Below are 26,577 nucleotides of genomic sequence, written 5' to 3'. Positions count from 1 at the left end.
CCCCCCAGCTAAATATAAGGTCAAAAACCATGGAGGTGTCCTCTCCCTGTTGTTACATGAAGGTAAAGTAGTCTACACTATATAGTTACTGGTCCAGTGAACTAAGACTATAATTTGGGAGGATTGTACAATTAGGATATGTTCTTAAAAATGTACAATCCTCCCAAATTATAGTCGTTAAAGAATAAAAAAAAAATTAATCAACTAAAATAATTTAAGGTGCATTGGTATAGAAACACACATGTACAGCACTTTATATATTGCCCTTAGTAACTGACTTCATTTAAAACACATTTGGCAACTTCATCGGCCTTTTCTAATTATCTCAACAACTGCAGTAATATATTCATCAAACTTCTAACAACAATATGAACTTAACTATTTAATAACTTATAACTTATCTGCCTCTGCTTTTGTGAAACGGAGTCAAGGCTAAATTCATCCAGGATAACGGGAATATCCCGGGTTAATCCCTTATGGTTATGTGCAATAGCACACACACACACACACACACACACACACACACACACACACACACACACACACACACACACACACACACACACACACACACACAGAGAGAGAGAGGTAAGATGGAGCGAAGATACTCTAGGATATACAGATTTGACATTTAATGGCACATTTTTTCCCTGTGCGTGCCGCCGTGTTCATGAACCAGAACTTACTGACAATAAATCTATATATATAATATATATGTTATGAACTTTACTATATAATAACTTATAACTTATCTGCCTCTGCTTTTGTAAAACCGAGTCAAGGCTAAATTCATCCAGGATAACAGGAATATCCTGGTTTTATCCCAGTTTTGTGCAATAGCCACCAGGACACAGCAACTACTCTAAAGTAACAGAGGGCTATTTCACAAAACCTAGATAGTGGATAAGACAAACTTTTTTTAGATCAACGGAGAGGAGAGAAAGCAGAGTGGCCGTAAAGGACAGCAAAACACAGTAAAGACACATTGAGCTGAAATGGAAACACTGCTAAGATTTGTCCAAACAAGACGACATGTTTTCACCCTTCTTCCCAAACTGTTGCCTGTTATGTAGATAGACACAATCACTCCCAAAACATCCCAGTTAGATATAAAATGGCGTAACGTTAAACATATTCTTTGTAAATCTTAACAATTATTCCCAGAAATAACCAACCAAATACCTCTGTTACTTTACAGTGGTTGTTTTGTCCAGGGGGCTACTTCACATAACCAGGATAAGGGATTAAGCCGGGATATTCCAGTTATCCTGGATGAATTTAGCCTTGACTCCTTTTTTACAAACAATGTCTTTAACGTTATCATACTTCCACAAGAAAGCTGCTGCTCACTCTGTATAAAGCATGAACAAAGATTATTCTCCATTTTATATTCTTCACTAAATCGGTTATCGACCTCGCGGTCTGGTAAGGAAAGCCGTGAATGCTCCTCTATCCGAAATACTTCAGCCTGACTCGACCTAGTCTCTCCTCCTTAGCCTGACTCCACCAAAAGATCTGCCAACATGTACGCATTTTTCGTACTCTGCATGCATTTTGACCCTTAAGTATGCTTGTACGATTCGCTGCTCTCTAGGTACGCAGAGCGCTGCATTTAACCCTCCGCCCACCTGCCCCTCCTAGCCATATGCTTTGCTTGTTTAATTCAATTCAGTGCCTAAAGCAAGCCAGGCTGGCTGTTTGCATGCCATGTAGGGCTGAACGATTTTTGAAAATAATCTAATTGCGATTTTTTCCCCAAATATTGCGATTGCGATTCGATCTTCGATTATTTTTTTAAGCTCTTTGTCTTCTGTATTATTCAACAAAGACAAACAATAAATCATTGTATAGTATGAACAACACACAATTACACACTAGACAGTTAAATAAGTAAAAACACATACATATACATATATATATATATATATATATATATATATATATATATATATATATATATATATATATACACACACACACACACACACACACACACACACACACACACACACACACACACACACACACACACACATATATTTTTTTACAGTGCACAGAGAGGAGCTGCCTCCAGCCCCTCCCCCTCGTGAAGTTGCGTGCCGACACCGTCAACACTGCACTAGCTCAGAGAGGCTATCGTTACGTTAGTCGCTGGTGGTCTTGCCGTGGGATTAACTGTACTAATAAAACCGTTGAAACACCGCGGCCACGCTGCTGTGAAAGCTCCCCAAACCGTCATTTATCAGTCTGATTGTTACCCCTCTCAGTGGCAGCTCCTCCACCCATATCTTTATAACTGAGCTAACCGCTAACCGGAGCTAACCGCTAATCAGAGCTAGCTCGTTGCCAACCGAGCCCTCAGTTCTGCGTGCCTGTATCCATTAACTGCATGTATGGACTCAAGCCCAAACAAAACCCTTCATTTTATTAAAATGGCTGTAAAAGTTTTAAACTTCAACTCAGAATTGTTTGAATGACAGAGATCAGCTCAAGGTACAGTGTAGCGTTAGCGTGCTAAGTTGATGCTTTCTCTGCGTAGTGCAGACTGATTTGCTCTTGCGAGTCATCAAATCGAGACCAAATCGCAGCCTTTGCGATTAGGAAATCGCGTTTTAACATATCGCGATATTATCGCAAATGCAATTAATCGTTCAGCCCTAATGCCATGGCTAAACCGCCTAAAAAAAGGGTTCGGAAACCACAGCGATTTCTTGACAGCTATCGGGAGAGATGGCCTTGCCTTCACATGTCCAGGCTACCTCAGCACACGGTCTGCACCGTGTGCAAGACAGACTTCGATATCAGACACAAAGGAGCAACAGGTAACAAACACAGTCCCACTCTCAAATACTAAGTTGTGTATGGCTGCAGCCTGGAGACCTCCCGTCTCATGCGTCCCATGCTCACTAACTTAACAGTAACTTCATTTAGAAAATAATTCACAATTTCGTAGGCTATTCTGAACATCTGAATTGACCGTTGTATTCTGAACATCTGAATTGACCATTGTATTCTGAACATCTGAATTTACCGTTGGACATGCCCAGGCATGAGACAGGAGGAGCATGACCACCCCCCGATACGTTCATAGTGTCAATAGGCTAGCCTATCACACCTGCCATCCTTCCCATTAGTTGGGGGAAGTTAGAAAAGTGGTGGAATGGCTAGAAAACTAAAAGGTTTTAGACAGGCCAGGTGCTGATTAACGTAAGATAAAGGTAACAGTTAGGCTATTTTTTTAGCCTAATTGAATTTATGAACATTAATAATGACCTTGACATCATAACCATTGACCACCACAGTCCAGCTGTGACAAGCTCAGTTAATGATGCATAGCATACAAGAGGGCTATTTGCTAGGCCAATGTGATGGCAACTGACATAATGCAGTGTCAGCCATGTCAACCTTTGAAAAGCCTATCTGAAAATATCTGACCCATGTTATTTGTGTCTCTGCCAGGCTTTTTTAGTAGTTGCTTTAGGCCTATTTAAAGTTGTTTTATGAGTAAATCATTACTTGGACTACTTCATTTCCCTTCAGTAATCAGAAAAAGGCTATGTGTTAACCTGGTCTGACTCATCTTTAACACAGAAGTACTTAGGCCTATTTATTAGCTCAATCCGCCTCCTATTGGTTAGACTAACAAAAATATATGGCCACGAAATATTGCACAGGATATAAGAAAACATTTGTGTAGTTTCACTACACCTACAGACATTCATCCACTCCATTCCTCTACACAGTAATACTAATTTATTGTAATCTAGGGGGTTGTACTCATAACATTTCTTCAAGGTTGGCAGGTCTGCACCTAGTCAGCCTCATCCTGACTCGACCTAGTCTCTCCTCCTTCAGCCTGACTCAACCTTGTCGCTGCTCCTCAGCCTGACTCGACCTAGTCTCTCCTCCTCAGCCTGACTTGACCTTGTCGCTGCTCCTCAGCCTGACTCGACCTAGTTGCTCCTCTTCAGCCTGGCTTGGCCTTCGTGAAACGCACCAAGCCAGGCTGCACAGATAAGAGTAGGTCAATCCTTGCTTTATCTCTTATTTATATATTCAACTTTTGTGAAACCGCCCCCTGGCCTGCCTAGTTGCACGATCAAAACGTTCTAAACTTGCCATTTTCAGTGTGTAGATCACTAGCTCAAAGTTTGTTGTTGTTTCCCAAAACGAACTTTTGCAAGGCGAGGAACATCTGGCGATTTTCTGGTAAATGAACTTTCGTTGATTGAGGCTGAAGTCCTATGGATTGGTCACCTCATCAGCCCTCGCATTTTCTCCATTCAAACAGAACATTTGAATTTGAATTTAGGGCTGCAGCTATCGATTCTTTTTGTAATCTAGCACTTTATCGATCGATTAATCGAATAATTTTTTTGCATTTTTAAACAACCCAAACTAGGGAAAAAAACAACATTTTTGGAAAAAAGCAACATTTGTATTGCCTACATTGCTTACAATATCATCTCTCAAAATAACTAAACATTTTAAGTTCATTTAAGTGCCATATTACATTGTTTTTAAAGATTTGTTTTTTTTTTAAATGATATCAACCTGAAACTAAGGCATACATTAAACATACACAAACATTACATTAAGTTGTGCAACTTAACTTTCAGAACTAGTTTCAAGTTTCAACCTGAGACTGATCTATATATACGGTAGGCCTATATGTAAAGATTAGTTATACTCAACCTATTTTCATTTATATATTTGATTATAATGTCACACAGCTCTGTTACACTTATGCTATTAGATCGTTGATCAGCTGTTTCTCCGTAGAGAGAGAGGCGCACAACAATCAGCGTTTTTTTCCGAAGGGATAGTCAATGCGTCAGCTCTTTTGATTTTGGTAGTTGTTGTGTTTGGTGTAGTTTCATCGTCCATAAGACTCTGTGATTTACGTTTGTCGGTCCTCTCCGTGGAATGGATGATTAAGTTAGACTCCATGTTTTCTGTTGAGATGCTAAAACACTGACGTTGTGCTATTATCGTGGTAAGCTAGTTTGATTTTGCAGTAGACATACTGTACAGAGTTTTAGTTTTAATTACGTTTGAACTGATTCCAAACTTTGGACACTTTCTGTCGTTTTCTCCAGCCTGTCTTTTCTCTTAGCCCCTCGCTATTTACGCTCTGGCATGTGTCGCCAGCAGCAGACTGAGCCTCGTCTGTGCGACAGTAATAATGCTCCGTGCGGAAACACCGTCTGTCAGCGATACAACATTGGTAACATTGATTTAACGAAGCTTCGAGGCATGTAATTTTGCATCGAGGATTTTTTGTAATCGAATTATTTGAGTTATTCGAGGAATCGTTTCAGCCCTACTATAATTCACTCACACCTCCCATTAGTTCTTCTAACCCTTGTATCATTATCTCTGCATGTTTCCCCCTTGGGTCTACCAAAGGCACCCTCAGCAGACGTCAAGCTGGCGACTGTAGCAGGAAAGAAGGGCATAAAGGCCGAGGAGGAGGAGCAGCCTGCAGCACCTCCTGCAGCTGCAGCAGCAGCCGTGAAGGAGGAGGAAGAGGAGGAGGAGGAGCAGCCTGCAGCACTTCCTGCAGCTGCAGCAGCAGCCGTGAAGGAGGAGAAAGAGGAGGAGTATGTAGTAGAGAAGGTGTTAGACCGCAGAGTGGTGAAGGGAAGAGTAGAGTTTCTGCTGAAATGGAAGGGGTTCTCAGAGTAAGTATGAGTCTATAATATTAATACTTTGTGTTCTCTATATATTTATATAGTATCTTGTTAATTTATAAATTGCAGATAAATCGACAGCATAAATTCTGGCATTGTATCATGCCCTCAAAGTTGAAAGTCTTTTGACACTTAGTTGCAGACCTGCAAATAACCTTACCAAATGGCAATAGAAAAAAAGGAACAATACGAATTAGCAATTAGAGTGAGAATGTATTGCCTAAAAACAAAGCCTGATGAGATTTCCTTCTGTCTGCACTCACCTTTCCAGTGAGGATAACACATGGGAGCCACAAGACAACCTGGACGTCGACCTTATCACTGAGTACATGCAGAAACACAAGGAGAAGAACGAGAAGAAGAAGGGCAAGAGGAAAGTGGAGAAGAACGAGAAGAAGAAAGGCAAGAGGAAAGTTGTCAGTGAGGCCTCGGGAGACTCAAACGAGAGAGGGAGCAAGAGGAAGAAGGAGGAGGTGAGCAAAGGAAAGAGGTTACTCCAGACTGAAGATTCCCAAAAATATAATCTCAATATTAATGAATATTAATTCAGCGCAAAAAAGGGAGGAATGTAAATGATTTATTACAAATGTAATAATAACTAGGGCTGTCAAACGATAAATTTTTTTTAATCGCGATTAGTCACTGAATTAATCGGATGTTTTATCACATAATTAAAATTCTATTATTTTGCATTTGCAGTACATATTAACAATGAAAATCAATTATTACCAGTGTATCTTGATTGCGAATCAAATTAATGCAAAGAAAGTTACTTTATGAACTTGACTTTAGGATTTGTATTTGTTTATTATTTATTTACTGTTAACAATAGAACAATGTGTGAATCTGTCAGTATTGCACAATTCCTCCAAGTACCTAACTAAAAACCTAAAAATCCTTATCCTTACCAGAGTCAATATAGTGTGCAACCCAACTGGAACTGTTGCAAAGTACAAACGCTGTCTCATTAACCGGTGATCACTGGATGTCAGTGAGTTATCAAAATGATTTAGAAGTTACTGTATAAGACGGGTCAGAACATGCCAACCGTGGTACGTCTTTAAGACCCCAGTCTTCTACGATGCTGACCGGTCTCCATTTCGCAAGAGCTGTAGTAATTTTTTGGGATTTGGTTTCATCAACAGGTCGAGGAGTAGGACTCTCCAAAAATAGTGCTTTGCCTGAGCCCACTAGCATCAACCTGAGTCACGTTAACTGTACTATGCTTAGCAATAATAACTTATTTCACCAGTAATTTGCTGTTAAACAACAAAAACAGATGTGAAAAGGGTATTTTACAATAACTTTGAATGCACCACAAGGTTTACCCGTTTCAAGTTAACGCAACGTTTACGATATTGTGCAGCCCTAGCTACAACTGTTAATTTGTACAAATGATTAGTAACCTAATCCTTGAATGGTATGATTATGACAGTTTCAGTTCAGAGCAGTGGTCAGTAAATGGATATTCTGCCTCGCTTTCTCTCGCTGTTTAATTACAGCAGCTGCGTTTCTTCTTTACAAATAATATGTTTTACGTTATCATACTTCGACAAGAAGCTGCTGCTCACTCTGTATAAAGTATGAACAATATGTATTCTCCATTTTAGCATCAGTAAATCTGTGATCGACCTTGCGGTCTGGTAAGGAAAGCCGTGAATGCGCATCTATCCGAAATACATCAGCCTGACTCAACCTAGTCGCTTCTCCTCAGCCTGACTCGACCTAGTCTCTCATCCTCAGCCTGGCTTTGCCGTCGTGAAAAACAGAACGCCAGGATGCTCTGATCAGACTAGGTCAAACCTCGCTTTATTTTAAACATTACATTTTTAAAATGAAAATCTTTTGCTATGTTTACACCTCATGTCCACACTACTGAGGTTAGAAGCAGAGTTTCCCATACATTGGTTCTACTTGGGTGCACCGCCCAGGTAAATTGAGACCCACCCAGGTAGATAAAATCCAAATAAAATTTTCTTTCCAACCAACGGTGAATCCTTTACAGCGCACACAGACCAGCTGCCTCCAAGCCCTTCCCCTCGGAAAGTTGAGTGCCACATGCATGACAGCGTCAACGTTGTACTTGCTCAGAGAGGCTATCGTTAGTATTAGTATGCTGCTGGTGGTCTTGCAATGGGATTAACTGTACTAATAAAATCGTAGAAACAGCAGGGCCATGCTGCTGTGAAAGCTCCCTGAAAATCATTTATCAGAGTCTGGCTGTTACCCTTCTCCGCGGCAGGCTCCTCTACTTCATGTCTTTATAACGGAGCTAGCTAACCGGAGCTAACTGCTAATCAGAGCTAATGGTTGCTAACTGAGCCTTCAGTTCTCTGTGCCTGTATCCATTAACTGTATTTATGGACCCGAGCCCGAATAAAACTCTTAATTGTATTAAATTGGATGTGAAAGTTTTAAACTACAACTCAGAGTTGTTTGAATGACAGAAATCTGCTCAGATGAGAACTTAGTGAGTGCAACAGGACATGTATAGTACAGAACAGTAGGTTATGTTTAGGAACCCCAAAACATGGATTAAACACTTAAAAAAAATTAACAATGATCCAACAAACAAAATGAACTAAAAAATTAAAAATAAATAATAAAAAAATTAACTTTAGATATTCCTAGTCTTATGTGAGTTAACAGGAGTTAGGAGAAAACAGTGTCGAGATTAATAATAACATGTCATTTTCTGGAGTATAGTATTATCTAGTATTTATGTGCTGAACCGTTAACATTTGGCCAAAAAAAAGAAAACTGATTTAATTGTCAAAGCACATCATGGCTACACTTTTTCATCATTTGTTTAAAATTTAACGAGCAATTTGTTGTTTTTTAGCAAAATAATGAAAGCAGCCAAACTGAGTAGGCTACATACACAAGTTATATCATTATCCCGATATTCAACAATGTTACGGTATATTGCATATGTTCCTCATATCGTGCAGCCCTAATAACTACCCTGAAATTTTGTCGGATGCCGCATAGTGTTGCAATATTTTCCTCTGTGTCATATTTTAGTCTATTTTTTTAAATATGTAAATTGTTTTTTCTTTCTAAATGATCTGTTAATGTTGTGTAGTCATTGTTTTCACCTTCGTTTGACTAGTTTATAACTGAACCCATTATTACTAAACCTAGCCATCATGCGCTGTCACATCCTGCGACACACATCACCACCAGTAAATTCTCAACCTGTGGGAAACACTGAGAAGAGCCAGATGGCTTCCCTAGTAACATGTCTGCAACCAGAAGAACTTTACCTTTATTTTGACATCAAATTAATGTATGTATTTCAAAAGGTTTGAATGGGATTTAAAGGATGAAAAATACCCAGAATGTATGAAAGGTTTGTGTTATTTTAAAGTTACCATGGAATTTCTAACTGAAAGTAAAACTGAAGAGAGTGATCAAATGTTTTAGTTTTTTAAATTGTCAATCATATGAATGGGGAAACTTGCCTGAAAAATGTAGAATATTTCTGAACTATGAAAAGTTCATTTTGTCATACATTATTGTATGAAGAGTGAAAACTGTGAGTGAGAGCAAGTCCAGGGTTTAAAGAAGGTTGTTCACTAACTCTCTCTCTCTCGGTTTGTGTGTTGCTATAGAAACAGAGAGGAGGAGAGGGACCCAAACGTCACCACTGTCAACACTGTGACAAATCCTTCACAACATCTCAACATTTAAAGATTCATCAGAGAGTTCACACTAGAGACAATTTACACAGCTGTGATCAATGTGGGGCAGCTTTCACACAACAGAGTAACCTAAAAATACATCAACGCATTCACACTGAAGAAAAGCCGTACAGCTGTGATCAATGTGGTAAAACCTTTTCTCAGAGCAGTAACCTTAAATCTCACCGACGTGTTCACACTAGAGAGAAGCCATACTGCTGTGAACAATGTGGGGAAACTTTTACTTCTAGTAGTAATCTTAAATCTCACCAGCGCATTCACACTGGAGAGAAGCCGTACTGGTGTGAACAATGTGGGAAAACTTTTTCTCATAGCAGTACCCTTAAATCTCACCAGCGTGTTCACACTGGAGAGAAGCCGTACTGGTGTGATCTATGTGATAAAACTTTTCATTATATTAGTAACCTTAAATCTCACCACCGCATTCACACTGGAGAGAAGCCGTACTGGTGTGAACAATGTGGGAAAACATTTTCTCAGAGTAGTAACCTTAAATCTCACCAGCGCGTTCACACTGCCTCGTTGTGAAAATGTTTCCGAGCCAAACTGTTTCCTCCTGCCTCCTCCTCATGCCCTGATAGCTGTGTTGTTATTTTCTGATCTTCTCTCCACATTGAAGGCTGACCAGCAGTAACTTTATCTTCTGAACAGCATGTATGTTATCCTGGCTAGGACTACACATCACACTCCCTCCCTTTGAAGGGATTTATTCCTCTCAAAATTAGTTTATTTCCTGTAATAAAATATTCTGAGGTCAGGGTTCAACCATTAGGGCTTTTTAACTAATGCTGCAATGAAGAAGTATTTGTTTTTTTTTATTAATCACCTGGTAAATACAATTTACCAAAATCCCGCATCATTCCCCATAGACCCCCATGTGGAAAAATCCAGACTTTACATCAGAAATAAACATGTTTACAGCCTGGTACAAAAAAACAGTTTTGGTCTATGAAGCTAATTTCACACTTCATAACAACGGTTTATATAACTCACCTGTTTAAATTGTATCAAGGCTTAAATCAGCGGACTGTCACTACCTTCTCATTCAATGCGTTTCCTTTATTTTCATAACTATTTACATTGTAGATTATCACTGAAGGCATCAAAACTATGAATGAACACATATGGAAGTATGTACTTAACAAAAAAGTGTGAAATAACTGAAAACACGTCTTTATATTTTAGATTCCCCAAAGTAGCCACCCTTTGCTTTTTTGATAGCGCTGCAAACCCTTGGTGTTCTCTCAATGAGCTTCATGAGGTAGTCACCTGAAATGGTTTTCACTTCACAGGTGTGCTTTGTCAGGGTTAATTAGTGGATTTTTTTCCTTTATTAATGGGGTTGGGACCATCAGTTGTGTTGTGCAGAATTCAGGTTGATACACAGCCTACAGCCCTATTGGACAACTGTTAGAATTCATATTATGGCAAGAACCAATCAGCTAAGTAAAGAGAAACGAGTGGCCATCATTACTTTAACAAATGAAGGTCAGTCAGTCCGGAAAATTGTGAAAACTTTGAATGTGTCCCCAAGTGCAGTCGCAAAAACCATCAAGCGCTACAACGAAACTGGCTCACATGAGGACCGCCCCAGGAAAGGAAGACTAAGAGTCACCTCTGCTGCTGAGGATAAGTTCATCCGAGTCACCAGCCTCAGAAATCGCAAGTTAACAGCAGCTCAGATTAGAGACCAGATGAATGCCACACAGAGTTCTAGCAGCAGACACATCCCTAGAACAAGTGTTAAGAGGATACTGCGCAAATCAGGCCTTCATGGTCAAGTAGCTGCTAGGAAACCACTGCTAAGGAGAGGCAACAAGCAGAAGAGATTTGTTTGGGCCAAGAAACACAAGGAATGGACATTAGACCAGTGGAAATCTGTGCTTTGGTCTGATGAGTCCAAATTTGAGATCTTTGGTTCCAACCGCCATGTCTTTGTGCGACGCAGAAAAGGTGAACGGATGGATTCTACATGCCTGCTTCCCACCGTGAAGCATGGAGGAGGAGGTGTGATGGTGTGGGGAGGCTTTGCTGGTGACACTGTTGGGGATTTATTCAAAATTGAAGGCATACTGAACCAGCATGGCTACCACAGCATCCTGCAGCGACATGCCATCCCATCCGATTTGCGTTTAGCTGGACCATCATTTATTTTTCAACAGGACAATGACCCCAAACACACCTCCAGGCTGTGTAAGGGCTATTTGACCAAGAAGGAGAGTGATGGAGTGCTGCACCAGATGACCTGGCCTCCACAGTCACCAGACCTGAACCCAATCGAGATAGTTTGGGGTGAGCTGGACCGCAGAGTGAAGGCAAAAGGGCCAACAAGTGCTAAGCATCTCTGGGAACTCCTTCAAGACTGTTGGAAAACCATTTCAGGTGACTACCTCTTGAAGCTCATCAAGAGAATGCCAAGAGTGTGCAAAGCAGTAATCATAGCAAAGGGTGGCTAGTTTGAAGAATCTAAAATATAATACATGTTTTAAGTTATTTCACACTTTTTTGTTAAGTACATAATTCCATATGTGTTCATTCATAGTTTTGATGCCTTCAGTGAGAATCTACAATGTAAATAGTCATAAAAATGAAAGAAACTCATTGAATGCGAAGCTGTGTCCAAACTTTTGGCCTGTTGTGTGTGTGTGTGTGTGTGTGTGTGTGTGTGTGTGTGTGTGTGTTATATATGTGTGTATGTACGTATGTATGTATATATATATATATATATATGTGTATATATATATGCTTCTTCAGTGGATTAGACATTTGAGAACAGCTGGTTGTATTCGGGGGGAAGTTTGCGAGCTTTTGGCTAATTCTGGGATTTTTAACCCATGTATAATCATTTGTTTTATTAATTTGATCTGTCATCTTCTTAAATAAATTGAATTGAACTTCGACATTTAGTTTCTTCTTATTTTACAGGTTTATTCTTTTTTATAAAACTTTTATGACATCTAACTTCAGTTTATCACAAACATGAAGGAAGGGTAGAAACTAATCTGAAAAGTAACTAGAAAATGCATTTCCTGCAGAAAATGCTTTTGAATGCTGAAAAGCTAAATTGCTAAAGTTTAATTTGCTGGCTTTAATGCGAAGGAATGGGAAGCAGTAAGAATAGTTGGAATAATATTTATTAGTTTACATTTCTTTAACATGTTAAATAACACCAAACATGTATGATACTAAAGTGGAATATTTAAAGGTTTTCTGAAAAGCTGTCCCTACACTGAATTGCAGACTTCAATGTGAAGAAGAAGGTGAAGTTGTGCAAAAAATTAGCAAAAGTGGAAACTGTTCTAATTAATATGAATGTCTTTAAAATATGAATAATACTAACATTGTATGAAATGTCTGCGCCACTGAACTCTATCAATCTGCACTCATTGCTGAGCAACAGTCTGCTCCGTTAGTTGCTCCTCTGTAGTTCGGTGGGCTCGGGAAGATTCGGGGCTGAAGTTGTAACGTTGCATTTTTCATTTGGTTCGGTTTGCGTCACACTGCACTTTATCAAACGCAGCAAACAGTGGAAACACACGTCACGTGGTGGAAGCAGTCGCTTGTTGATTGGACAGAATATCAGAGGGAAACTCCGAAATAATGAAGCTCCACTACATTTCTACCGTGTTGGCTTTTCTGGTTCTGCTTTAATTTTCAATTCAATTTTATTTATAGTATCAAATCATAACAAAAGTTATCTCGAGACACTTTACAGATAGAGTAGGTCTAGACCACACTCTAATTTCCAAAACCCCAACAATTACAGTAATTCCATCAAGAGCAAGCATTAGCAGTGGCTATCGCGACAGTGGCAAGGAAAAACTCCCTTTTAGGAAGAAACCTCGGCAGACCCAGACTCTTGGTAGGCGGTGTCTGACGGGCCGGTTGGGGGTGTGATGAACAGTGGCGATAATAGTCACATTAAAGGTCACAGTGACTTCGAAGGTTATCGTGGAAGTTCATGTCATAGCAGGGCACATCGTGTCATACTGAGTAGTGCAGTCCCCTATACCGGATCCTGACTACTCTGTGCATAGGAACATCACAGCAGGGCGTTGCGGGATGTAGCGTGGCGCTGCAGAGCATGGGTGGATGCGGCGGATGCAGCAGGATGCGGCCGGGAATTGCAGAGAATCGCAGAGCATAGCTCTGCGAAGAAGAAACACAAGGACTCCGGGGAGTAAACTCCCCAGAGCTAGATTAGTAACAAGCAATTCTGGGACAGGATGCATACAAAAGTAACAAGTAGAGATGAGAGAGCAGCTCAGTGTGTCATAGGAAGGAAACAGCCTCCCCTGCAGTCTAGAATTGTAATAGCATAACTAAGAGAGGCAGGTTTAAAGAGAGGTGCCTGGTCGGGCTAGAACTCTCCCCAACCGGATCGGGCTGTACTGGCTTGCCTCCCTCTACTCTTGCTATATTATTAATTATATAGTATATAAAACTGATGACTACGAGGAGAAGCAGGTGGGCCGGGTTAGGTGGACACTGCAACTCCTCACTCCCTAACTATAAGCTTTGTCAAAGAGGAGGGTTTTCAGTTTACTCTTAAATGTGGCGACGGTGTCTGACCCTCAAACCCAGACTGGAAGCTGGTTCCACAGAAGCGGAGCCTGATAGCTGAAGGCCCTGGCCCCCAGTCTACTTCCAGAGACTCTAGGAACCACAAGTAGCCCCGCATTCCGGGAGCGCAGTGCCCTAGTGGGACAATAAGGTACTAAGAGCTCTTCTAGGTATGATGGTGCTTGACCATTTAGAGCTTTGTAAGTCAGGAGGAGGATTTTAAATTCGATCCTAGATTTCACAGGAAGCCAATGCAGAGAAGCTAATACAGGAGAAATATGATCTCTTCTCTTAGTTCCGTCAAGAACACGTGCTGCAGCATTCTGGATCAGCTGGAGCGTCTTAAGGGACTTATTTGGGCAACCTGATAATAAGGAATTGCAGTAATCTAGTCTAGAAGTACCGAATGCATGGACTAGTTTTTCAGCATCGTTTTGAGACAGGATATTCCTAATTTTGGCAATGTTACGAAGATGGAAAAAGGCTATTCTTGAGGTTTGTTTTAAGTGGGCGTTGAAGGATATATCCTGATAAAAAACAACTCCCAAATTTCAGACAGCAGTGCTGGAGGCCAGGGCAATACCATCCAGAGTAGCTATATCTTTCGAAAACGAAGTTCGGCGGTGCATTGGTCCTATCACAATAACTTCCGTTTTGTCTGAGTTTAACATCAGGAAGTTGTGGGTCATCCAGCATTTTATATCCTCAATACACGTTTGAAGTCTTGCTAACTGACCACTTTCATCTGGCTTAATTGACAGATATAATTGGGTATCGTCTGCGTAACAGTGATAGTTAATTGAGTGTTTCCTAATAATATTACCTAGAGGAAGCATATATAAGGAAAATAGAATTGGTCCAAGCACTGAGCATTGAGGAACGCCATGGCTGACATTGGCGTGCTTGGAGGGTTTATCGTTAATGTTAACAAATTGGGATCGCTCAGAGAAATAAGACTTAAACCAGCTTAGTGCAATTCCTTTAATTCCGACTAAGTGTTCTAATCTTTGTAACAGGATTGTATGGTCAATAGTGTCAAATGCAGCACTAAGATCTAGTAAAACAAGAATGGAGACCTTTGTCTGCAGCTGTTAGAAGGTCGTTAGTAATTTTCACCAATGCCGTCTCTGTGCTATGATTCTTTCTAAATCCTGATTGAAAATCATCAAATAAACTGTTGCTATGTAGAAAATCACATAACTGATTAGCAACCACCTTCTCAAGGATCTTGGATAGAAAGGGAAGGTTAGATATAGGTCTAAAGTTTGCTAAGACCTCAGGATCCAGGGTGGGTTTTTTCAGAAGAGGTTTTATCACAGCTATTTTAAATGACTGCAGTACATAACCTGTTAATAAGGACATATTGATCATATCTAGTAGTGAAGTGTTTACCACGGGTAACGCTTCTTTGAGTAGCCTCGTTGGGATGGGGTCCAAGAGACAGGTAGATGGCTTAGCTGAGGATATCTTTAACATTAATTGTTGAAGGTCTATAGGATAAAAGCAGTCTAAGTATATGTCGGGACTAGTCGTTTGTTCTAGCGGTCCTGTATTTAAAGATGAACTGTTAGAAGTTAAGGGCAAAAGGTGATTAATTTTGTCTCTAATTGTTTGTCTCGATTTTATCATTAAAGAAGCTCATGAAGTCATCACTACTCAGTGCTAGAGGAATAGATGGCTCAGTAGAGCTGTGACTGTCAGCCTGGCTACAGTGCTGAAAAGAAACCTTGGGTTGTTCTTATTTTCTTCTATTAGTGAAGAGTAATAGTCTGATCTGGCTTTTCTTAAGGCCTTCCTATAGGTTTTGAGACTTTCTTGCCAATCCAAACGTGATTCTTCCACTTTGGTGGAGCGCCACTTACTTTCGAGGTTTCGCGAGATTTGTTTTAATTTGCGAGTTTGGGAGTTATACCAAGGAGCTGTTTTCCTTTGCTTTATCGTCTTCTTTTTGAGAGGAGCGACAGAGTCTAAGGTCGTCCGTAGGCAAGTCGTAGCACCGTCTACAAATGTATCAATTTGAGAGGGACTGAGGTTAACATAGAGGTCCTCTGTTATGTTAAGGCATGACATAGAGTCAAATGCTGTTGTAATATCTTCCTTAAATTTCGCTATAGCACTGTCAGATAGGCATCTAGTGTAGAAGCTATTATCTAGTTTAGTATTTTTAGTGTTTCTAATATTTTAGAGGAAGGTGAACAATGGGAGCAGCTGACAGTGTTGGCTCTATCATTAAATGTCTTTAGTTGTGTTAAAGAGGAGTTGAAGCAGAATGTCTGTTAAAACCTAGGCCACTGTTTGGAGGGAACTGGAATCTTACTGGAAGCTGACTCGCTAGAATAAATAAATGCATTTTAACGCTGTAAATTGAAAAAAAGAGTTTCAGGCATTCACATTTGTTGGGGGAACTAAACTGCACAGGCATTACATATGGATGTGAAAGTTATCATCCATTAAACCAGATATTTAAGTCAGTAAACTGTGTGAAAGGTTGAAGCTGTAGGCTAGTAAATGCTCTGGTTTTGGTCCACTTCCTGTGTTTGGGTCAGATCACGTTCTCACCTAGTCTGGCTATCACCAGACCAAGCTCAATCTTTTCAGATTGAACAGGGTGAAATCAAATCGCCGTCAGATGGGGCTGGGTTTACCCAGTCTAGTTCTCACCTGAAGGGAACCGAACTCTAGTTCACTTGGAAGAGAACCTGTTGGTCTCTTTCATACTTTTGCTCAACTTGCTCATCAGTGTTGTTCATGAACGCGCTAAAAGAGCCTGTTCATTAAACCTTTTCAGACTGAAGGCTTTAAACATCTAACATTTGAATCTTTTTGCACACCATAATGAGACTTGTGCCTAAAATAGAAAATATATCATCTTTCAGAACCTTGAAGGCTCCATAATTTCACACTCTGAAATGTACACAGTGAGTACTTTTACTTTGAATACTTCAAGTTAGTGCTAAGTAAGTATATAGCCTACTTTGGCTCAAGTAGACTTTCTAATGCAGGATCTTTACTTTTAAAGAGTATTTCTACACTGTGGTAGCCTACTGCTACTTTGACTTTAATCGTGAGTTTAGTTTTGTCACTTTTTATTTCACTTTTATTCTGCTCAACCTGAGGCAGATTATTTTGATGATTAAGACATGAACATGTGTCTTCTTTGCTCGCTCTCATCTTGTCTTCAGAAACAACTGTTCAAACACAAGCTAGGAGCTACGATCACTTTTTGGCAAGTGGAAACGTGTATTTTATGGATGTATTGCTTCTTAAAGAATGTATTTAAACTGGTTAAGTTCTTGTGGGCTATAATCTGTCAGATAGAATTGAAATCTAGTATTTTTGAGGCAGAAACAACCTTTCAGTGTAAAGGTTGGGGCTACGATCACTTTTTGGCAGAACAGCAGAAGCGTGTCCCCCCCTCCCGCTCCAGGTGACTGATGGACAGACAGGTGCTGCTGTCGGTTCACTTTCCTTCTTCAGTTGTCGGATGGAAAGTTGGAGATGTTTCCAATCAGCAGAAATCAGCTGGGACAGCCAACCAACACACACACTGGGAGTACAACCACTTCAATTAATGTTGACTTTGTGAATATGATATCTGAACTTTTAGCTTCAGTCTTCATCACAGACTCCAGCAGTTTTGGACAGTACCGAAGCCAAGTGAATGTAAAATCAATCTGAGCATCACAACTAACTGTTTTAGACACATATATGGTCATAATAATGCTCCAAAATGCTGTCAAATTGCATTTTTTTTTAATCATGCACAACAAAAGAAAACGTAACATAATGAACCCCCTTCCAGTACCATGAATATGGAGCTCCCAGTCACCTCTTGGCCTCTAAACACATCTTCAAACTGCCGCTGATCCAACAGAGTTCTGTAGTAGCTAAACAACAGCTGGCGTCCCGGAGCTCTGTAGCGGCTCACAGTTTATCGCCCCTCGCACTAAAGACTGTTCACGTTACAGCGCTCTACTCACGCTTTGGCTACAGTGAAGGCGTAACATATGCGGACCGTTAGCAGAGCGTATGTGCCGTGGAATGTATCTTTTAACCGGCTCCACCTGCAGCGCCACACGGCGGAGGATTGTGGGAGTCACAGGCGAGACGGAGAGCTTTTGCTTTGGAATTGTTGTCGTTTCTTCAGTTTTTTTGGGAGCCGGCACAGAGCTGTGAAAACGTTAATCTAATGTCAGCTGTTGTCAGAGGACGCAGGGGAGGGAAACAAGAAATAAAAACAAACTCTCCAAACCAAACTGCCAACACGCTCACTGACAGTCATTAAGTAGTTTCCTGTATATCGGTAGTTTAATTTAAAAGAAATATAGACACTTTATGATCCATTTCTGTGTGAAAGGGCCACACACACCTCTGGTAAAAATCTAAATAGAAGCCTGTCCTGTTTCTACCTTGTAGATTGGATCTGTGTGGAGCATATGCTCCACTACGCTGCTCTCTGCCCGCTGTCTCCAGTCTGATGGTTATGGTGGAAGTGTAGTGTTGGAACATCAGCTCTGCTTACGTTACACGTGCAATGTAGCCGGCCAGTAGAGTTCAAATACTTCTATTTTAGGTATATAATGTATGGTCTACTGGTGGAGCATCATTAAGCACTTTGAAGGGGGGGGTTACATTTTGTCCCCACCGGGCATAAAACTAATTCAGCAGAGGCCGGGACATGTAGACCAGAAAGGGGGCAATCCCACGCACCCCCCTTTTATTTCCTTCCAGCTAGAATATAAAGTGCAGCTTCCAGCATGAAGCGTATCCCACAATCCACTGCAACATGAGGTCACACAGGTCGGACGCCGCATGTGCTCTAGAGACCTGTGAGTAGATATTTAAATGTATTTTTAACGTTGTTGCTTTTGCTGTGTTGATTTGTAAGCTGCAGTCAGGAGAAAGATGCTTTTATTGTTTTAATTTGGAGATTTTCTTCTCACCCAAGAGTGAGGGAGCGCTACATGTAAAGGTAAATGTGTAAAACAATGTAAAAAAAAAAGTATCAAGGTAGTAAATATTAACAGGTAAATGTACTTAAAGTATCAAAGTAATATGTGACACGGAGGCCACTTGGAGAGATAGCTGCTGCTGTACCAGTTGCTGATCTTTATCTCATTAGATGGTCAGTTAGCTCCATCTAGTGGACAGATAGTAGAAGTCCATCATCTGATGGGGGACTTCTCTGACACTGACTGGGTGTGTGGACAGGTTGGACTGGTTCTGACGTCTCTCTGACTCTGAAGTTATGAACTGTGACGGCGTCTTCAGATCAAATGCACATGGACACCAGGACTGACGAGGGCCAATGAGCAGCTTCTTCTCTCCCAGTGTTTCCTCGACACATGAAGGAGGAAAGTGTCTGGAAAGTGACCTGAAGAGACTTCAGCAGGTGAGAATCTGACCAGAGGAATCTGGAAATGGTTGATGAACAGAATCACTTTGATCCAATCTGTTTGACTGGACAGAAGAAATGTTTCTTTCTCTGTCATTCTTCAGATTTTTATAGATAGACTATGATTCTAATGAGTGCCCATCTGAGTTAAAGGAGAGTGGTTTGAGAATGATTAGCATGTATAACTGTTGGTAGTTCTCAGGTCTAAACAACAGCAGAATGTTATGAGTTCACATCAGTGAAAAACTGGGAGGGTCCAAACTGGTCGGACAGCTTTGATCCAGATCCCAGTTGTACTTTGACAGTGAGCTGTATGTACTTTTACAGCATGACAGAATTACCATAAGATCATTCTGTACTGCAGTAAAAGTACCATCAAATGACTTATTAGTACAACTTCAAGTTCTGCCTTGAAATTGTTACTGTGGTAAAAGCAAAAACGTATTATCAGCTAAATGTACTTAAAGTATCAAAGTAAAATGACTGAGTGCAGTAAAATGTCGCCAATATTTGCATGTAAAGTTGTTTGTATGTCCTAAAAAGCCGTAAAAAGCAACAGTTTGATTGTCTTCTGAGTTCATGTCATCAGTGAAAAATGCTGTGAGTGCCTAAACTGGTTTGACAGCTTGGATCAACTTTTTTGTCTGTTTTTTAACTCTTAAAACTCTGTGTTACGTGCTCAAATACAGCCATCTTCCAACACTGAGACTGACCTTGTATTATTGAAGACCCTTTAGCACAGTCCATGTCTCAACTGTCCCAGACTGCACCAGTCTTTATAACTATTTTTCTAGATGGACCAGAGCCAGCCCAGGGTGGAAGGGGACTTAGGGGCCCTCTGCCGTCAAGAGCCCTAAAGGAAGAGAAAATAAAAACTATTAATTAGGGACCTAACACCGAATGGTGCGAGCACCCTTTTATTTTAGTAGAGATTATTATTTGTAAAGCTTGGGATGCTTGAACAACTCATGAAAATTGGCACAGTCGTCAGAACTGGCGTAAATTGCTGTAGTGATGGGGTTTTGGGAGTGGCCAATGGGCTCCATAGCGCGCCACCCCAAAAGCACACTTTGGGTTGTGATAAAGTTCCTTTTATGTTCAAAATTTGATGGGATCATTGCTATCATCTCCTGTCACCCAGCAGGAGTCAGCCATCTTGGATTTTGTGCATTTATTTCCATTGTACGAACACATGTTGGAGTCACTAAACTAAAGTAATTTGCTACTACAGTGAACTATGGAACAGTTTATTGAAGACTCCAGCCTCGAGGACTGGAAGGTGATTGGCTCCGGAGGTTTCGGACAAATCTACAAAGCCAGGCATCGTCAGTGGGCCTGTGACGTGGCCATTAAAATGCTTCGTCATGACGATGGGTGAGTGCTTACAAAGAGTTTTCTGTTTGTAATTACATTAAGTTGTGTGAATCACTTATAATGCAAACAAACACACACAGGACCAATGCATCTTTGCTGCGTGAGATCAAGAGGATGCAAGAAGAAGTTATTCGTGTCCTAGGCGTCTTCAAGGGTCTACCGCCAAACACCAAGTCTGGCTTTTCAGCACAGCTTGGTGTGGTCATGGAGCTCATGGAGAGAGGATCACTGGCCTCCCTACAGGTAACCAGGGGTGGAAGAACCACTCATCTTTTACTTAGAGGTACTCGATTAAAAAGTACTCTGCTTCAAGTAAAAGTTTTGAATTTAAGATTTAAAAAAAGAACAAAAGTGAACTTGAATATTGTCATTCCAAAAGAAAATCAAATGTAAATGTTTGAATTATGCAGTTTTTATGTTCAAATTGTTTATATTGAAGGAAAAGAAACAACCTAAAATATAACGGATGATTCCAAACTTTGAAATGGTAGTGTAGCAGAAATCGTATTTATTGCTCACTATCTAATTTTTTGGAGACTACATAAAGGCTGAAAGACATGTACTTTAACCCTGAAAGATACATGTTTTTTTTCCCCTAAATGTTGCAAATTGATAAAAAGCAGAAACGACTCTAGATAAAAAGGAAGCGAAAGGGTTTTACTGTTTTAAAAGAGCCAAACTCCAGGTCTTAACATTGTACAGTATGAAGCATTATTAAGAGGAGTAAAACTGATCTTTGACTGAAAAAAACAACGTGTTCAATTTATAACATCACATTAGCACTGACTTCAGGAATACATTTTTTTCTGATTTCATTAAATATCAATTTGGGATATTTCAGGGACACTAACAATTTAGTTCAGAGGGTGTGCTGCAGAAGCGGTACGCGTCAACGCGACAAAAGTGACTTATTTCATTTAGATAGCATGAAGGCTTATATCTGTATTTGTATCTGTACAGTCACAGGCGATATAAGTCAAGACCTGAATGTGTCTTCTCTGTCTTTATAGTTTGTAAATCTGAAATGCAACCAGATATCTGGCTTTAGGTCAGGCGCGGCCTTCAGTGGAGCAGCTCTGACTATGTTATGATTCTAAGAACAGGGTTAAAGCTCCATGCAAAAGGCAAATATTAAGAGATTGTTCTCTGGATTTTATGAATTGATATCAGATCATTCAAATGGAAATCGATAACAATCAATTTCTTTTTCTTTTTTTTTTTTTTTTTTTTTTTTACAATTGTGTGTCTTCTCACAGCAGTAATATCAAAAACTATATTTTGTGTCATTTTATATCAAATCCTATAGAAGGTTATGGTCTAACTAAATGTTCCTCTTTTCTTTCCTCTTAAGGTAATTTAAACCATCACATTCCTCATTTTCTTTACAGTGTTGCTTATCAAAATAGTTGCCAATTAATACAATAGAGTAAATTGATTAATTATTGGACTAAATGTTTCAGCTGTACTGCATAAACTGCAAAACACATTTGATAAGCTCCTTGTATACTTTGTGTGCCAAAATCTTGATTTGTAAAGTAACTAAACAACAAATGCAGTGGAATAGAAGTAGTAAGTGGCATAAAAAGAAAATACTCAAACAAAGTAAATCCCTTTTCTGCCACCTTCCTCTCTTTGCTAATTCTTTCTGCAGCTTACAGATTTTGGCCTTTCCCAGATTACCTACAGCGTCACACAGGTTTCCAAGAAGGACGATAAAGAGGGAGGGGGGAGCCTCTGATATCTACAGGTACAAGAGGCCCGAAACAGCACATAGATAAGAGCATTTTATTTATCATACAATAAATAATAACAGGAGACGGGATCAGTCCTGCCCCCATGTCTACCAAGTCTAGTGCAGGTTCAGTCTTGACAGGAAGTCAAAAGATCAGTGACATAGTCCTTTACAGGTAAGAGTATTATAGTATATATACTCAGGTGACTTCAGGCACTGATTTTATTGTTGTCACTTCTTTTAAATTCAACAACACTGATTATTGCTTCATCGCTTTAAGTCATTTCTTCATGAAGAAAGAAAAGATTCTCTGATTGCAGCATCTTAAATGTGAATATTTTCTACAAGACATTTTAAGGAGGTCATCTTGGGCTTTGGGAACCACTGAAGACACTAATAGAAGCCATACGCTCACATCTCTACCTCTCTCATCCAAAAGTGAGGGAGCGCTACCACGGCGTGTGGCGAATGTCGGAGCTGACATTAGCAATGATGTCAAAATGCAAATAAATCAGTAAATGCACGGGCAATTAGGTTCTATCCCCACAGTGGTGGTGTTGAAATAAAATCCAGTTCTTTTTCTCTGAGACCGAGACAACACTATGTAAAATGCTCTGAATTTAATGTTCTTTCTAAGATACTGGAATAATATAGTGTTTCTACTGCAGTTCTCTGCAGCCTCTCAGTCAGATATGCTGTTAAAGGCAGTTACATGCTGCTGTACATGGACTTTAATGGATGGAATGTGCAAATAAAAATCAGGATGTTAAAATAGAAAATGAAAAACAAACAAAAAACCAGGCACAAAAGAGGAAAAAACTAACTATGAATACCATCTGAGCTGTAAACCGTAAATCAAAGCTGGTCACGGTGTGTGTGTGTGTGTGTGTGTGTGTGTACCAAACCAAATCCACCCAGCCAGTGCAATGTATTTACTTTAATATCTTAAACGGTAAAGTCATGTCACAATCTGTGTAACTTGTTTAGCTGCTGCAGAGATTTCAAATTAAAAGCCAGTTCTCGAAACCACACGATGATATCTGTTGTTTTTTTGTCCTCATATCTAAACCAGAGAAGGTAACGGTCATGGTTTTAAACACGTGGTTAACGTTGTGAAGATGTCCCAGTTTGGTTAAGTTTAGACACCAAAACTACTCAGTTATGATGATAAAAAGATGGAGGTTTGGGTACAAATCAGACGTGACTTCACTTCCTGAAGGTTACCATGGTGACACAGAACTTGACGTAGCTCCGTTTGTTCCCTAAAGTTAAAAAAAACCTCTCTGTTTCCTGGACATGAACCCCGGTCTCCTGGGAGGAAGTCCTGTGTTTGTTTGATAACACACACACACACACACACACACACACTGAGACACACACACAGTCACTCAGAACAATCCTCACTGAGATAACACACACACACACACTGAGACACACACACACACACACGCACACACACACTGAGACACACACACAGTCACTCAGAACAATCCTCACTGAGATCACACACACACACACACTGAGACACACACACACACACACACGCACACACACACTGAGACACACACACACACACACACACACACAGACAGGTGTTCCCATTGCTTTCACCTCCATTACTTTGTGAAAAACAGTAAGTGTGCAGTTTTACTATAATAAAGGAAGTGTTTTTCACATTTTCACAGCTGTGTATGTAACCTCAGCGATCTAACCTGGACATATTGGTATCTTTGCTCTTTTACCTGTTCACTGTTTCTCTCAAACGGTACAATGCATAACTGTTTCATTCTTATTTGGTGTTTCTTTATTTCCAAAAATTCTTTATGAGCTTTCCTATATACTGTATATACAGTATGTGTTCACTAACAAATCTAAAACAAGAAACCATTGCAATCAGCAGTGTTTGAAATGCACCGGGCTAAAATCCATTCTGTTTTGAATGTGTGGTTAACAGTTTTGACACCAGTGTGTTAGCGTTTGAACAAAGTGCTGTAGATCTACAGTGTTGTGCAGGTTGTGGTTAAAGTCATGGGATAAGTGTGTAGAGTTCTGAAAACTGTGTTCAAGCGATGAAAGGTGAACTAGAGTTTGGTCCACATGAACTGCTGCTGAGCAGACTGGAGTTACAGTTTGAACACGTTACTCCAGTTGTGTCCGCTGTCGTTTAGCAATCGGAAAAAAACTGTAAATAATTCTGAATTCAATATAGACCAAAATAATTCTGATTCTGATTTTCTTTTTCATAATCAAACAGCCCTAGTGTTTAAGGACCTCTCGTGGTTTTCATGATTCACAGTTCTTAAAAAATGGAATTTGACAGCTGACTCCTGCCACATTCCATAAAACTGTATAACAATTCACAGCTGTGTGTGAGATCACTCTCTCATTACCTCACACATTACAATATTGCGCTATTGTGCTACTTACACACTGGTTACTTTATATTAAATAGTATACACATTGTATTTTTTTATATATATGTATGTATATATATATATATATAAATACAATGTGTATACTATTGTATTTTATATATATGTATATTAGGGGTGTGACGAGACACTCGCTCACGAGACAAGACGAGACACGAGATTGGGGTCACGAGAGCGAGACGCGATTTTAACACTAATTTAAAGAAAACTTCAGTTAAGAAATATGACTGGGAAAAATAGTCTTTACTCAGAGAACCAAGGTTACAAGCTAGGGGTGTGACGAGACGCTTACTCCACAAGACGAAACACATCACGAGATTGGGTTCACGAGAACGAGACGAGATTTCTCGTCGAGATGAAAAGTTGTCTCGTGAGGCGATGTGATGGAGCGTGGAATTACTATTGAATATCCCCCTGCCACTTTTAAATCATTTGTGTGGCAACATTTTGGTTTTCCTGCGGAAATAATAAACGGCGAAAGAGTGACAGACAAGACGAACACAATATGTAAACATTGTAAGAAAGAAATGCCGTATACCGCGGCTAACACGAGCACTATGCAAAAACACTTACAGCACCACCACAGCTCTCTACTAACTACTGCACCCGCGACTCGCGGGTGCAGTAGTTAGTAGTACGGCATTTCTTTCTTACAATGTTTACATATTGTGTTCGTCTTGTCTGTCACTCTTTCACTCTTTTCACCTCGACGAGAAATCTCGTCACGCGAGATCTCGCGAGATCTCGTAAAACGAGATCTCGTCACACCCTTAATGTATATATATATATGTATATGTATATGTATATGTATATATATATGTATATGTATGTATATATGTATATGTATATGTATATATATGTATATGTATATATATGTATATATATGTATATGTATATATATGTATATATATATGTATGTATATATATATATGTATATATATATATGTATATGTATATATATATATGTATATGTATATATATATGTATGTATATGTATATATATATATATATATATGTATATATATATATGTATATATATATATGTACATATATATATATATGTACATATATATATATATGTATATATATGTACATATATATATATATTGTGTGTATATGTAGGTTGTACATTTTATTCTACACTTTTTTCATTCCTCCAGGTATATTTTTGATTATGATGTTATTCTGAAATTGTTTTGTTAACTGATTTTATCTTATTCATTATTTTTAGTATATTGCTTATGTTTTTTTCTGTATGTGTCTGTATGGGAATGAGTAGTTGTGTATAGCCAAGTGGTTGGGTTTTAAATGATCCTGCCGACATAATACATGTTGGCTGCCGCTCACATTGCAATTTAACAAGTAGAACTATTCAGAGGTTATTGGGCCCGTCCAGTTGAACTCCACCTACTGTTGTGTTGATGGAGTTTATTGTCAAAACATTCACTTTCTTCCAAGTCGACTATTAAACCAATAGCGCCACCAAAAACGTCACCGCGGTGGGTCCGTTGTGATTGGACAACGTTCAACTGGTCAGTTCTGTCAACTCATCGTCCTGATATCAAACATCTGGAAACATTGAAACGGGAAGTGAGTCAGTGGAATATTTCATTATTTACTTTGGGTTTTGGTTTCCCTGTGAAGAATTTCTTGTAAAATTAATTTTCTACCTGTTGTAGATGTT

General features: G+C 39.6%; 2 protein-coding genes across 2 annotated transcripts in view; both read left to right on the top strand.

The window, feature by feature from the left end:
* Positions 1–26,577, top strand: part of LOC120544669 (chromo domain-containing protein cec-1-like) — a 148,801-nt gene that overhangs the window by 40,623 nt on the left and 81,601 nt on the right. The window contains exon 3 of the mRNA XM_039778594.1: positions 5,410–5,684. Within this exon, the coding sequence (XP_039634528.1) occupies positions 5,410–5,684 (275 nt within the window). The remainder of the gene's footprint in view (positions 1–5,409; positions 5,685–26,577) is intronic.
* LOC120571537 (receptor-interacting serine/threonine-protein kinase 4-like) lies at positions 18,864–23,490 on the top strand. The gene is made up of 4 exons (XM_039820540.1): positions 18,864–19,352; positions 20,587–20,729; positions 20,810–20,972; positions 22,381–23,490. The coding sequence occupies exons 2-4, from the start codon at positions 20,593–20,595 to the stop codon at positions 22,465–22,467; spliced, it is 387 nt and encodes a 128-aa protein (XP_039676474.1). The 5' UTR covers positions 18,864–19,352; positions 20,587–20,592; the 3' UTR covers positions 22,468–23,490.

The sequence above is a fragment of the Perca fluviatilis genome, chromosome 2 (assembly GCF_010015445.1).
Source record: "Perca fluviatilis chromosome 2, GENO_Pfluv_1.0, whole genome shotgun sequence".
NCBI classification, from domain to species: Eukaryota; Metazoa; Chordata; class Actinopteri; order Perciformes; family Percidae; genus Perca; species Perca fluviatilis.
The sequence above is the reverse complement of the archived record's forward strand: the minus strand, read 5'-3'. Positions and strand labels throughout refer to the sequence as shown.

What these genes read in the sequence shown, in the direction of transcription:
- LOC120571537 (XM_039820540.1), top strand. Translation starts at nt 20,593, where the DNA reads ATGGAACAGTTTATTGAAGACTCCAGCCTCGAGGACTGGAAGGTGATT. An exon ending in ATGCTTCGTCATGACGATGG is followed by an intron (nt 20,730 to 20,809) that starts GTGAGTGCTTAC and finishes AAACACACACAG; the next exon opens with GACCAATGCATCTTTGCTGC. An exon ending in GATCACTGGCCTCCCTACAG is followed by an intron (nt 20,973 to 22,380) that starts GTAACCAGGGGT and finishes TTCTTTCTGCAG; the next exon opens with CTTACAGATTTTGGCCTTTC.